Below are 14,238 nucleotides of genomic sequence, written 5' to 3' on the forward strand. Positions count from 1 at the left end.
TGTGTGTGTGTGTATGTATATATATATATATATATATATATTGTATGTGTGTCCCATCCAGGTATATACAGAACAGACCAAAAGTTTGGACACACCTTCTCATTCAAAGAGTTTTCTTTAGTTTCATTACTATGAAAATTGTAGATTCATTCTGAAGACATCAAAATGAATTAACACATGTGGAATTATAAAATTAACAAAAAAGTGTGAAACAACTGAAAATATGTCTTATATTCTAGGTTCTTCAAAGTAGCCACCTTTTTCTTTGATTACTGCTTTGCACGCTCTTGGCATTCTCTTGACGAGAGCCTCAAGAGGTAGTCACCGGAAATGGTTTTCACTTCACAGGTGTGCCTTGTCAGGTTTAATAAGTGGTATTTCTTGCCTTGTAAATGGGGTTGGGACCATCAGTTGTGTTGTGCAGAAGTCTGGTGGATACACAGCTGATAGTCCTACTGAATAGACTGTTAGAATTTGTATTATGGCAAGAAAAAAGCAGCTAAGTAAAGAAAAACGAATGGCCATCATTATTTTAAGAAATGAAGGTCAGTCAGTCCGAAAAATTGGGAAAACTTTGAAAGTGTCCCCAAGTGCAGTGGTAAAAACCATCAAGCGCTACAAAGAAACTGGCTCACATGAGGACCGCCCCAGGAAAGGAAGACCAAGAGTCACCTCTGCTGCGGAGGATAAGTTCATCCGAGTCACCAGCCTCAGAAATCGCAGGTTAACAGCAGCTCAGAATAGAGACCAGGTCAATGCCACACAGAGTTCTAGCAGCAGACACATCTCTACAACAACTGTTAAGAGGAGACTTTGTGCAGCAGCCCTTCATGGTAAAATAGCTGCTAGGAAACCACTGCTAAGGACAGGCAACAAGCAGAAGAGACTTGTTTGGGCTAAAGAACAGAAGGAATGGACATTCGACCTGTGTAAATCTGCGCTTTGGTCTGATGAGTCCAAATTTGAGATCTTTGGTTCCAACCACCGTGTCTTTGTGCGACGCCGAAAAGGTGAACGGATGGACTCTACATGCCTGGTTCCCACCGTGAAGCATGGAGGAGGAGGTGTGATGGTGTGGGCGGTGCTTTGCTGGTGACACTGTTGGGGATTTATTAAAAATTGAAGGCATACTGAACCAGCATGGCTACCACAGCATCTTGCAGCGGCATGCTATTCCATCCGGTTTGCGTTTAGTTGGCCCATCATTTATTTTTCAACAGGACAATGACCCCAAACACACCTCCAGGCTGTGTAAGGGCTATTTGACCAAGAAGGAGAGTGATGGGGTTCTACGCCAGATGACCTGGCCTTCACAGTCACCAGACCTGAACCCAATCGAGATGGTTTGGGGTGAGCTGGACCGCAGAGTGAAGGCAAAAGGGCCAACAAGTGCTAAGCATCTCTGGGAACTCCTTCAAGACTGTTGGAAGACCATTTCCAGTGACTACCACTTGAAGCTCATCAAGAGAGAATGCCTAGAGTGTGCAAAGCAGTAATCAAAGCAAAAGGTGGCTACTTTGAAGAACCTAGAATATAAGACATATTTTCAGTTTTCACACTTTTTTGCTAATTATATAATTCCACATGTGTTAATTCATAGTTTTGATGCCTTCAGAGTGAATCTACAATTTTCATAGTCATGAAACTAAAGAAAACTCTTTGAATGAGAAGGTGTGTCCAAACTTTTGGTCTGTACTGTATGTTCCTCATCCTGGGCCCATCCTGGTGTACTTGTGGTACCCATCCTGTGTATATGTATGTGTTCCCCATCTTGGTATGTATATCTGTTCCGCATCCTGGTGTATACAGTGGGTACGGAAAGTATTCCGACCCCTTTAAATTTCACTCTTTGTTTCATTGCAGCTGTTTGGTAAATTCAAAAAAGTTCATTTTTTTCTCATTAATGTACACTCTGCACCCCTACTTGACTGAAAAATAACAGAAATGTAAAAAATTTTGCTAATTTATAAAGAAAGAAAAACTGAATTATCACCTAGTCATAAGTATTCAGACCCTTTGCTCAGACACTAATATTTAAGTCACATGCTGTCCATTCCCTTGTGATCCTCCTTGAGATGGTTCTACTCCTTCATTGGAGTACAACTGTGTTTAATTAAACTGATAGGACTTGATTTGTAAAGGCACACACCTGCCTATATAAGACCTCTCAGCTCACAGTGCATGTCAGACCAAATGAGAATCATGAGGTCAAAGGAACTGGCCAAGAAGCTCAGAGACAGAATTGTGGCAAGGCACAGATCTGGCCAAGGTTACAAAATAATTTCTGCAGTACTCAAGGTTCCTAAGAGCACAGTGGCTTCCATAATTCTTAAATGGAAGAAATTTGGGACCACCAGAAGTCTTCCTAGACCTGGCCGTCCAGCCAAACTGAGCAATCGTGGGAGAAGACCCTTGGTTAGAAAGGTAAAGAAGAACCCCAAGATCACTGTGGCTGAGCTCCACAGATACTGTAGGGAGATGGGAGAAAATTCCACAAAGTCAACCATCACTGCAGCCCTCCACCAGAGGCCTGACGGAAGCCTCTCCTCAGTGCAAGACATATGAAAGCCCGCATAGAGTTTGCTAAAAAAAAACATATGAAGAACTCCCAGACTTTTTGGTGATAATTCTAAGCGGTATGTGTGGAGAAAACCAGGCACTACTTGTCACCTGCCCAATACAATTCCAACAGTGAAACATGGTGATGCAGCATCATGCTATGGGGGTGTTTTTCAGCTGCAGGGACAGGACGACTGGTTGCAATTGAGGAAAACATGAATGCTGCCAAGTACAGAGATATCCTGGATGAAAACCTCTTCCAGAGTGCTCTGGATCTCAGACTTGGCCGAAGGTTCACCTTCCAACAAGACAATGACCCTAAGAACACAGCTAAAATAACAAAGGAGTGGCTTCAGAACAACCTTGTGACCATTCTTGAGTGGCCCAGCCAGAACCCTGACCTAAACCCAATTAAGCATATCTGGAGAGACCTGAAAATGGCTGTCCACCAACTTCATCCAACCTGACGGAACTGGAGAGGATCTGCAAGGAAGAATGGCAGAGGATCCCCAAATCCAGGTGTGAAAAACTTGTTGCATCATTCCCAAGAAGACTCATGGCTGTACTAGCTCAAAAGGGTGCTTCATTTCAGTTTTTCTTTTTTAATAAATTTGCTGAAATTTCTACATTTCTGTATTTTTTTTCAGTCAAGATGGGGTGCCGAGTGTACAGTGGGAGAAGAGGGTTGCATTGACAATCCAACACAATGGGCAGTACTTAGAACACATTTTATAAGTGGTCATAAACTTGTAAATAACTCATGAAAGAATAAAGTTACCTTAAAACCAAGCACACCGTTGTTTTTCTTGTGTAATTCTCAATAAGGTTGATGTGTCACATGACCCTCTTCCCATTGAAAAAAATAAAGTTGGATCCAAAATGACCGACTTCAAAATGGCCTCCATGGTCACCACCCATCTTGAAAAGTTTCCCCCCTCCCATATACTAATTTGCCACAAACAGGTTGTTGATATCACCAACCATTCCTATTTTATTTAGGTGTATCCATATAAATGGCTTACCCTGTACATTAATGAGAAATAAATGAACTTCTTTGAATTTACCAAATGGCTGCAATGAAACAAAGAGTGAAAAATTTAAAAGGGTCTGAATATTTTCCATACCCCCGCTGTATGTGTCCCACGTCCTGGTATATGTGTCCCATGTCCTGGTGTATATACCCGTGTATAAGCCGACCCCCCCCATTTTGCCACAAAAAAACTGGAAAAACTAATTGACTCGCGTATAAGCCTAGGGTGGAAAATGCAGCAGCTACTTGTATATTTCAAAAATTAAAAATAGATACCAATAAAAGTAAAATTAATTGAGACATCAGTAGGTTATATGGTTTTGAATATCCATATTGAATCAGGAGCCCCATATAATGCTCCATACAGTTCATAATGGGCCCCATAAGATGCTCCATACAAAATACACTCCATATAATGCTGCACAAAGGTTAATAATGGCCCCATAAGATGCTCCATAGAATAATATGCCCCATATGTTGCTCCATAAAGGTTATGGCCCCATAAGATGCCCCATAGATTATGCCCCCATAAAATGCCCCATAAATTGTGCCCCCATAAGATGCTCCATAGATTATGCCCCCCATAAAACGCCTCATAGATTATGCCCCATATGCTGCTGCTGCAAATTAAGAAAAAAAATGATATATTCACCTCTCCGTCACTGGGGGCCAGGTGCCGTGTCACCGCTGGCTCAGTGCCCCGGCACCTCAGATATTCACCTGCCCCTGGTCCAACGCTGCTCGCCACTGTCTGTCACGTCCTCTGTCAGTGACTGTTCAGACAGTAGAGGGCGCAGCGTGCACTAACCTTGTCATCGCGCCCTCTGCTGCCTGAATGTCACTGACAGAGGATGCGACAGACAGCGGTGAGCAGCGATGGACTGGGGACAGGTGAATACTGCATATACTTACCCCCTCCTTGCGCAGTCTCTGCAGCCCCCCCCCGCTTCTCCCACGGTCTCCCTTCCTTGCATCAGCGGTCACGTGGTACCGCTCATTAAAGTCATGAATAGGCGCACATTCTTGACTTTAATGAGCGGTAGCACGTGACCACTGAAGGAAAGGAGACCGTGGGTGAAGCGTGGGGCTGCAGAGACGTGCAAAGGGGGGTAAGTATGATCTGACACCCCCGCTGACCCCCTGGCGTTTATGACTCACGTAAAAGCCAAGAGGGAGACTTTCAGACTCAAAAAATGAGCTGAAAATCTTGGCTTATACGCGAGTATATACGGTATGTATGTTCCCCATCCTGGTATATATATGTTACCCATCCTGGTATATACTGTATGTCTTTTATCCTGGCACCATCTGGGAATATACGTCCTTTATCATGGGCCCCATCCTGGTATGTATATCCCAAGGATTTAGATACCAAGTGAGACGCCTGACCAGGTGCCACTTGGTGCAGGGCGCAAGTGTTTCCAGCCTTTTGGCTGTCCAATTTTGAAAGGATCCCCAAAACAATGTACCCCAAATTTGTATCAATAAATCCAGCAGCTCACCACCAAAAAACAAGCCTACACACAGCTCAACCAAATAAAAAATAAAAAATGTTACGGGTCTCAGATCACATGTCATGCGACTGAAACCAGCATTTTTTTTCTATAAACTTCTGATTTTTTTTTTTCTTCATTTATACGGTATGTTTATATGATTGGCATCGCCATAATTGTTCTTACCTGTAGAATTAGTCACTTTTATAACAAAGTGAATACCATAAAAACAAAACCCAATAATACTCTATGGAATTGCATTTTGTTTTCAAAATTTCATCGCACATGGAATTTTTTTTTCCTGTTTTCCAGTGAATTGTGGGGTAAAATCAATGGTGTCATTCTAAACTACAACTCGTCCTGGAGTGTTTTCTTTGCTCATTTACCTTTCTTATTACTTTCCCACAGCCGAATTTAAGCGAGCAGTGAAAGTGGCAACAGGACAGGAATTATCTGAAAATGTTCTGGACACCGTCTTTAAGATCTTTGATCTTGATGGAGACAATTGTTTAAGCCATGGAGAATTTTTGGGTGTTCTGAAGAATCGGCTCCACCGAGGATTAAAGGTAATATATAGTATGGTGCTTCGCATATCGGGGCAATAGCAAATTATTTCTCAGTAAGATGCCACATGCTCAGATACGGGCTCCCAATGCATATATTTAACCCGCTCATGACCGAGAACATACCATTACGTCCCATGTTGGGTGTGGGTGTACGATAAGGCAGGTGTCGGCTGTATTACACAGCCAGCACCTGCCTCTAACTGATCACTGATGTTTAACCCCTTAAATGTCACTATCAATTTTTGACAGTGGAAATCAAATAGTGTTATGTGCGGTCTGGCGCTCACTGCAACGTCCACCACCAATACGCGATTTGCTATTGAAGACCCCAGGGGCCAAAATATTTGTACCCCCATGAAGCCCGGTCTGTGACTGGCCTTCATAGGCGGTCATAATTTTTACTATATACTGCAATCTTTTTTACCAATGCAAAAATAAAGAAGACAGAAGAATAAACTTATTTAGTATCGTAAAAGTCCAATTTATGAAAGTCTAAAATTAATTAACTTGTACAATAAATTGTGTAAAGAAAAACAATCCCAAGGACAGAAAATATAATTTTTTTCGGTCAATGCTTCAGAAATTAAAAAGCGAAAATTAACAACAATATATTGTAAACATTCCTAAATAGGTTCAATAGGAGCGACATATCACCTCTGCCTCCCCCAACCACACATGGCACCATCGATGGGGAAAAAAAGTTATGGGTCGTAAAACACCTAAAGAATGGTCAGGTCACTTCTTAGAACGGTTTGGCGTCTTTGGAAGCCTGAAGTGGGGAAAAATCCTGAACATACGAACAGCGAGGCATCCCTACTTAGATATTCTTCCGTTCATTCTTTTGAGCGCTATCTGGATGCGTTTTCGGGCAGGTTTTGGAGTGAAATCTGCCTGAAAAAAGCCGCCATGTGCAGATCGCCTTAGATTCAAAAAAGAATTAGACTGTAATAAATTCGGCTGCGCTCCATCCCCGCTACATAACACCGAGCCGTACGGAGACATCATATAGCGGCATTCTGCTTAGAACACAATGTAGGCTAACAATGGTGAGAGTTGTAGTATAGGAATGTGCATTGAGTAAAGAGATTGACAATAATGGCTGTGAATAAATGAATCTGTGAACTTTTCATTTCTCCCCAGCACGCCCCGCAACAGCAGGGACTACAAGGCTACTGGAAATGCGTGAAGAGGGAAACCATTAAAGGCGCCAACGAAGTCTGGAAGCAAGCCGGGAAGAGCCCATTTTAGCCTCTTTCTGACCTAGCAGCTGTGTATGGTTTTACTGGATCTCTTTGTTTACGTGTCGTTTACCTGTTTATAGCCGGCCGCATCTCCCCGACCAGCACTGCAAGGATCGCACTGCACTTCCCTCCCTGTGCTGTATCGGGGCTCTCGCTTATTGCTGACAGATTTGACTTCTACCTGCTATACTTTGTGCGGGCATAATGAAGGCGCTGTAGTGTCTGGGAAATAAAAATCCCTGGGTTCTTTGCCACTCTTTGGTTCCGCCATAATTGAGACTTGCAGCCTTGGGGACTCGAGCATACTTTTCAAGCAGGCCGAAAATACTCGATTAGGGCACGAGCATGGCAGATAACGCATTATCAGAGCACGCTCGCTCATCAGTATCTGCTTTGTCTATTGTCAGAAACGGTGGCACCACACTTCTCCATTGGCTGCGTCTACTATTGCTGCTCAGTTACATAACCTATCATAACTGAGGCATTGAGCATGGTCCCTTGGATGAGCAGCTCCACTCACAGGCTGTGTACAGATCATTATGGACATTAAAATCACCTGTTATAGAAAGCCCTTGATATCCCTGACCAAAATGTAACACATTAGCAGTCCACTAGGTGGCGATAGATATCCGCCAATCTACCGAGACTGTAACTGCTGATATATAGGAGCATAACCTAAGGAGACATAGGGACGCATTTATTACTTTGTTTGCACCTGTTAGTTTGTTTTTCTTGTCAATTTTTTTTTTTTTTTTTTTGCATTATTTTTGGTTTGCACCAAATTCATCTTTTTCACTTGCGCCTTTTTATGTGTTCTCCTGGTTTATTTTGTTTTTTGTTTGTTTAGTTCTCCACTTTGGGCAAAGTTTACTATTTTCAGGTGTTTTTTTTGCCTGATTCATCATTTGTAACTTTTCCAAAAGTTGCAACATTTCTTGTAATATGCACTCCATCTAGTCCGCCCCTGGAGGGATTTTATGTACACCAGCATATCTTTGGAGCATTTGTTTAATCTTAAAAAAAAAAAAAATGCAAAAATGGTTAAACACAGGAAAAAAAAATCTTTTTCTTTTTTTTTTTTTTTTTAACTACGCTCAAAACAAATGAACTGTGCACCATTTTGATGAATTCAGGGCAAAAAAATGACTTAATTAAAAACAGCTCAGATGATGAATCGGGTCCATAACATTATATGAATTTGGCACAAAAATGTCAGTGAATACCGCGAGGTATAAACAGAAAAAGAATCATGAATATTATAAATATTACTCTGTATTTGGAGACCTACTACTGATTTTGCATCAGAAACTAGTTACATCTGGAATCCAGCGATTCTCCAGTACATTCCAAAGAGACATCAGACATGGCCTCCATTAGTAGATGGCGGCATTTCCACATATATCAATGTTCAGCAGGAAATATCAGTATCTTTCACTGCAGAATAAATGTTTCTTTTTAAAATTGGATTTTATGCGACAATTTTCCATTTACCCTCTATAGTCTTCTGTATTCCTGGCTTCAAAATGAGTTAAGCACAAACCCATCAGTGAGATTCTCTGATTTGTGATCACATGAAGGTTCACGTTGGGTTTTCTTTCCCAAAAGCATTTTCAAGAGTTTTTGGAAAAAAATAAATTTTTGTCCCTGAATCGTTCTTTGTGGCCTTTTTATTGAACGGCTCCCAGTTTGGAAAGGTTTCCTTCATGATCCTCTTCAAAGACCTGACATGCTCTTTAGTTTTTTTCACCGGGCGTTTTTTAAAAAAAATCTTCGAAGGATTGAGAGAGGATTCACTCAAATAAAAAAAGCTACCTGTGCACGTTCCCTCAGTTAATCTCATTCTGTAGCCCGAAATGTGCAAGGAAAGTGTCTTCAGAGCCAAACCGGGCAAAATTTTCATTGAAACTAAATTGCAAAAATGTAGGTGTCCATGCAGCTATCTGCAAAGTCGGGTCATTATCAATCTATGGATCTGTTGTATAAAAATGTTCATTGTTTTTTATCCTCTCAAATTATACAAAATGTATGACTGCAAAACACAAGCTGTGTCCGGTGCCGAGTGGAGAACGCAGATTAGTTCTGTAACAAGAAGAACCAGAACCGTGAAATAGCTGAAGTGGATGGATGATTTATTTTTTGGGTGTGGGAGAAGACCTTGGTTTGATATAGTGTCCTTCGACATATTTTAAGGCTCATTGTAGGGTCGGACATTGACTTCTGGGGCCTCTACCTCCTATACATTAAAGAGCCAGCTTTTTTTCTCTCCTGTTGGAGAGATAATTTACATATCTTTTTCCCAGGAAGAATTGCCTGGCACTAGGGTTACGTGCAAGGGCCCATTAGTCGAGTTTACGTAGGGTGTACGAACCGGGTATCGCGGGTGCTTGAGTGACATGTCAGAGTTCCGGCCGCCGCATGTTTTGCAGCTATTAAACAGCCACAAAGCACGTGAGGATTGACCGTGTATGTCAGGCAATCCCCCATGTTTTGTGACTGTCTAACAGCTGTGAAACATGCGGCCGCAGGGACTTGAACATGTCACTCGAGCACCCGCGATACTCGGTGAAAACATTGCATTTTGTTCTTACTCTTTCTCCAAGCCATATGAAAACGTGCTGTAAAAGTGTTTTTTTTCTGCTACCCGAAGTCTAAACCCATCAATGTGTGTTTATTGCTAAGGGAACAGGTTTACAAAAAATATTGTGCCAAAAACTGGAAAACAGCTCTGGCAAAAATTAAGAGACCACTTCCAAATGTTCAGTTTGACTGATTTTTCTCTTTATAGGAATATTTTTGAGTAAAATTGTTCTTCTAGTCTACAAACTTCTGACAACATGTCTCTGAATTTCCAAGCACTACATTTTGTATTTTTTTTCCTGACAAAGAAAAATGGTCAGAATTAAAAACAAACAAAAAATTTACCCAGTGCTTTCAGACCTCAACCAATGCTAAGAAAACAAGTTCATAATCATTTAGAAACAACAATACTAATGTTTTAACTCAGGAAGAGTTCAGAAATCAATATTTTGTGGAATAACCATGATTTTTAATCACAGCTTTCATGCGTCTTGGCTGCTTTCCACCAGTTTTTCACCCTGCTTTTGGGTGACCTTATGTCACTCCTGGTACAAAAATTTAAGCAGTTCTTTTTGATGGCTTGTGACTATCCATCATCCTTTTGATTACATTCCAGAGGTTTTCAATGGGGTGGACAGGTCTGGAGAATGGGCTGGCGATGACAGGGATTTGATGTGGTGGTCTCTTAATTTTTGCCAGAGCTGTATAAACGGGGTGTGCGGTCACTAGTGTTTTATGTGTGTACTGACTGGAGAGTTTACATAGGATACTGCACAGTCTATTGGGGTAACAGGGTGACTATTATTTGGGATGCTGTCCTAGTATATTTCTCAAAAATAAAAAAACAATAATTTAAAAAAAAAAATTCCATATTTGTTACATTCAGAAATGTGTGTGTTTTTTGTTGACGTTGGTGAAATCTTTTATATATAATCTTGTAAAATTATTTTACTCTGGATATAATCTAGCAAAAAAATAAAGGTGGAAATATTCTGGATTACGATGCCTTTTTTTTTTTTTTTCAGGAAGAAAAAACAAAAGAAATGAACTGGTGTTGGTGTGCATGCAACGTGTAAGTGCATGTTCACACTGGCCATTAAAAAGACAAAACTTAAGATTAAAGCAAAGTGCGTAAATGCCATGCAGTAAATAAATAGCAATCGTGCATGAAAATAAAATTGGGTACTTGGTTAGCATCATTTAAAAAAAAAAGTGTAAAAGCCATCCCACCGAGTAACGGTGATCCTATTCGGGACGGTCCAAACCTCTAGTATTAAAACCTTATCATTTGTCATAGAATCATAGAATGATGTCAAATGATGAAAATATGAATAAGGGCACAGCAGGACCGAGACCCCAACTAATGGACTCAGCAATTACAGTGGGGGAAAAAGTATTTAGTCAGCCACCAATTGTGCAAGTTCTCCCACTTAAAAAGATGAGGCCTGTAATTGACATCATAGGTAGACCACAGCTATGAGAGTCACAATGAGAAAACAAATCCAGAAAATCACCTTGTCTGATTTGGCAAGATTTATTTTGCAAATTATGGTGGAAAATAAGTATTTGGTCATTAACAAAAGTTCATCTCAATACTTTGTCATATATCCTTTGTTGGCAATGACAGAGGTCAAACGTTTTCTGTAAGTCTTCACAAGGTTGGCACACACAGTTGGTGGTATGTTGGCCCATTCCTCCATGCAGATCTCCTCTAGAGCAGTGATGTTTTGGGCCTGTCGCTGGGCGACACGGACTTTCAACTCCCTCCAAAGGTTTTCTATGGGTTGAGATCTGAAGACCGGCTAGGCCACTCCAGGACCTTCATATGCTTCTTATGAAGCCACTCCTTCGTTGCCCTGGCGGTGTGCTTGGGATCATTATCATACTGAAAGACCCATCCACGTTTCATCTTCAATGCCCTTGCTGATGAAAATCTTTTTTTTTTTTTTTTTTTTTAGGGACCGCATCATATTTAAAGTCATTTTGAGGGGTGTACATGACAGAAAATACTGGACCCCTCAAGGTGCTCAAAATCACATTCAAGAAGTTTAACCCTTTACGTGCTTCACAAAAACTGAAGCAATGTGGATAGAAAAAAATTAACATTTCACTTGTTTTTGCAAAATATTTACTTCAGAACCAATTTTTTTATTTTCACAAGTGTTAAAAGAGAAAATGAACCACAAAATTTGTTGTGCAATTTCTCCTGAATACACCGATACCCCATATGTGGGGGTAGACCACTTTTTGGGCGCACAGCAGAGCTCACAAGGGAAGGAGCGCCGTTTGAAGTTTTCAACGCAGAATTGGCTGGAATTGAGATCGGACGCCATGTTGCCTTTGGAGAGCCCCTGATGTGCCTAAACAGTGGAAACCCCCAACAAGTGACCCCATTTTGGAAACTAGACCCCTTAAGGAACTTATCTAGGTGTGTTGAGAACTTTGAACCTCCAAGTGCTTCATTTGAAAGGTAACTCACCAAACCCTGACTGATGCACTGGCAGGATGCAGCAGAACTCCATTGATAAAGGTTTAGGCAGCACAGGTGCATTCCACTGATAAGGACAGCCAGTAACCATGCATGTATCTATAGTGCAGAGCAGCCCGCCTGCTAATACTATGGGCGTGATCAATAGGCTGCTCAGACACTTTTGCATCGCATTTATCAGTGTGACTTATGCCTTATGCAAGCCTCATCTGTGTGCATTTCCACTGGGCAGCCGGACCACAAATGGTTACTGGCTGTCCTTATCAGTGGAATGCACCTGTGCTGCCTAAACCTTTATCAATGGGGTTCTGCTGCATCCTGCCAGTGCATCAGTCAGGGTTTGGTGAGTTACCTTTCAAATGATTTTTTTATGGATTTTTTCTGATTAGTGTACCTCCAAGTGCTTCACAGAAGTTTATAACAGAGCTGTGAAAATATAAAATAATTTTTCCACAAAAATGATCTTTTCGCCCCTAAACTTTTTTTTTTTTTTTTTTTTTTACAAGGGTAACAGGAGAAATTAGACCCCCAAAGTTGTTGTGCAATTTGTCCCGAGTACGCCAATACTCCATATGTGGGGGTAAACCACTGTTTTGGCACATGGCAGAGCTCAGAAGGGAGGGAGTACCTTTTTTTTTTTTCAATGCAGAATTGGCTGGAATTGAGATTGGACGCCATGTCGCGTTTGGAGAGCCCCTGATGTGCCTAAACAGTGGAAAAAAGAAACAGAAGTGACACCATTTTGGAAACTAGACCCCTTAAGGAACTTATCTAGATGTGTGGTGAGCACTTTGAACCCCCAAGTGCTTCACAGAAGTTTATAACGCAGAGCCGTGAAAATAAAAAAATCGTTTTTTTCCCTCAAAAATGATTTTTTAGTCTGCTATTTTTATTTTCCCAAGGGTAACAGGAGAAATTGGACCACAAAAGTTATTGTGCAATTTGTCCTGAGTAAGCTGATATCACATATGTGGGGGGAACCACTAGGCACATGGGAGAGCTCGAAAGGGAATGAGCGCCATTTTGGAATGCAGACTCTGGAATGTTCTGTGGGTGTCATGTCGGGTTTGGAGAGCCCCTGATGTGCCTAAACAGTAGAAACCCCCCCACAAGTGACCCCCATTTTGGAAACTAGATCCCCCATGAAGCTTATCTAGATGTGTGGTGAGCACTTTGAACCCCCAAGTGCTTCACAGAAGTTTATAATGCAGAGCCGTGAAAATAAAAAAAATCTTTTTTTTACAAGTGATTTTTTTAGCCCCCAATTTTTTTTATTTTTCCAAGGGTAACAGGAGACATTAGACCCCCAAAGTTGGTAAATAATGGAAACCCCTCAATTCTAGCTCCAATTCTAACCCCAACACACTCCTAATTCCAACCCTAACCCTAATTCCAACCCTAACCCCAATGGAAAAATGAAAATATATTTTCCTTATTTCATTATATTTCCCTTACTAAGGAGGTGATAAAGGGGGGGGGGGGGTTATTTACTATTTTTTTTTATTTTGATCACTGTGATAGGGTTTATCACAGTGATCAAAATGTACATTGAATGAATAAATGGAATCGGCCGGCAGATTCGGCGGGCACACTGCGCATGCGCCTGTCATTTTCTTCCCAGACCAAGATGGCGGCGCCCACCGGAGGAGGCAGGAGGGCCCAAGGACCACCGGGGGGGAATCGGGGACCCTATTTCTCTCTCTTCTGATGTGTGATCACATCAGAGGAGTGAGAAATTAAATGCAAAATCGCGGCTTTTTTTTTGTCACCGTTATACGTTAATTTCCATCACAAAAGCGGGGTCGGTTAAAACCAACCCGAATCATGTTCTCCGGAGAAAATCCGACTCTGGGGGGGCTATGCACTTTTTCCATTGCTTTAAGTACCCTTTACTACCGCCGTTAAAAGGCGTATCGGCGGTCTTTAAGGGGTTAATTCGATGTGGTCTATAGTCATAAATCTGCACACGGGGAGTACAGAAAAAGACGGATACAATAAAAAAAAAAAAAAAAAAGAAAAAGTAAACTATGGTGGAGTCTTAGGAAACTCATTCACCATACAGCAATGTGCAGGGAAACAAAGACTCAAACTTCGCAATGTGCAACATTTTTGATGAAACCCAATATACATATATTTTACTATATAAAAAAAAATAAACTGTCCACAAACATATTTTTTAAGAATTAATCCCTAGCACCCGTGTAACTATGTATCTGATCTCATGGTGATACACATGTACACAAAGATAAAATGTGCAATAGAGGTATAAAAATACATCACACTT

At 41.2% G+C, this 14,238-nt stretch overlaps 1 protein-coding gene across 1 annotated transcript in view; it reads left to right on the plus strand.

Moving 5' to 3' along the window:
- Positions 1-10,463, plus strand: part of MICU2 (mitochondrial calcium uptake 2) — a 355,316-nt gene extending 344,853 nt beyond the window's left edge. Inside the window, exons 11-12 of the mRNA XM_073583037.1 lie at positions 5,491-5,648; positions 6,789-10,463. Of these exons, the coding sequence (XP_073439138.1) occupies positions 5,491-5,648; positions 6,789-6,896 (266 nt within the window). The 3' untranslated portion in view covers positions 6,897-10,463. The remainder of the gene's footprint in view (positions 1-5,490; positions 5,649-6,788) is intronic.
- The last annotated feature ends 3,775 nt before the right edge of the window (positions 10,464-14,238 follow it).

Source organism: Dendrobates tinctorius, unplaced genomic scaffold, assembly GCF_039654945.1.
Source record: "Dendrobates tinctorius isolate UK_male_01 unplaced genomic scaffold, ASM3965494v1 ptg000075l, whole genome shotgun sequence".
Taxonomy (NCBI): domain Eukaryota; kingdom Metazoa; phylum Chordata; class Amphibia; order Anura; family Dendrobatidae; genus Dendrobates; species Dendrobates tinctorius.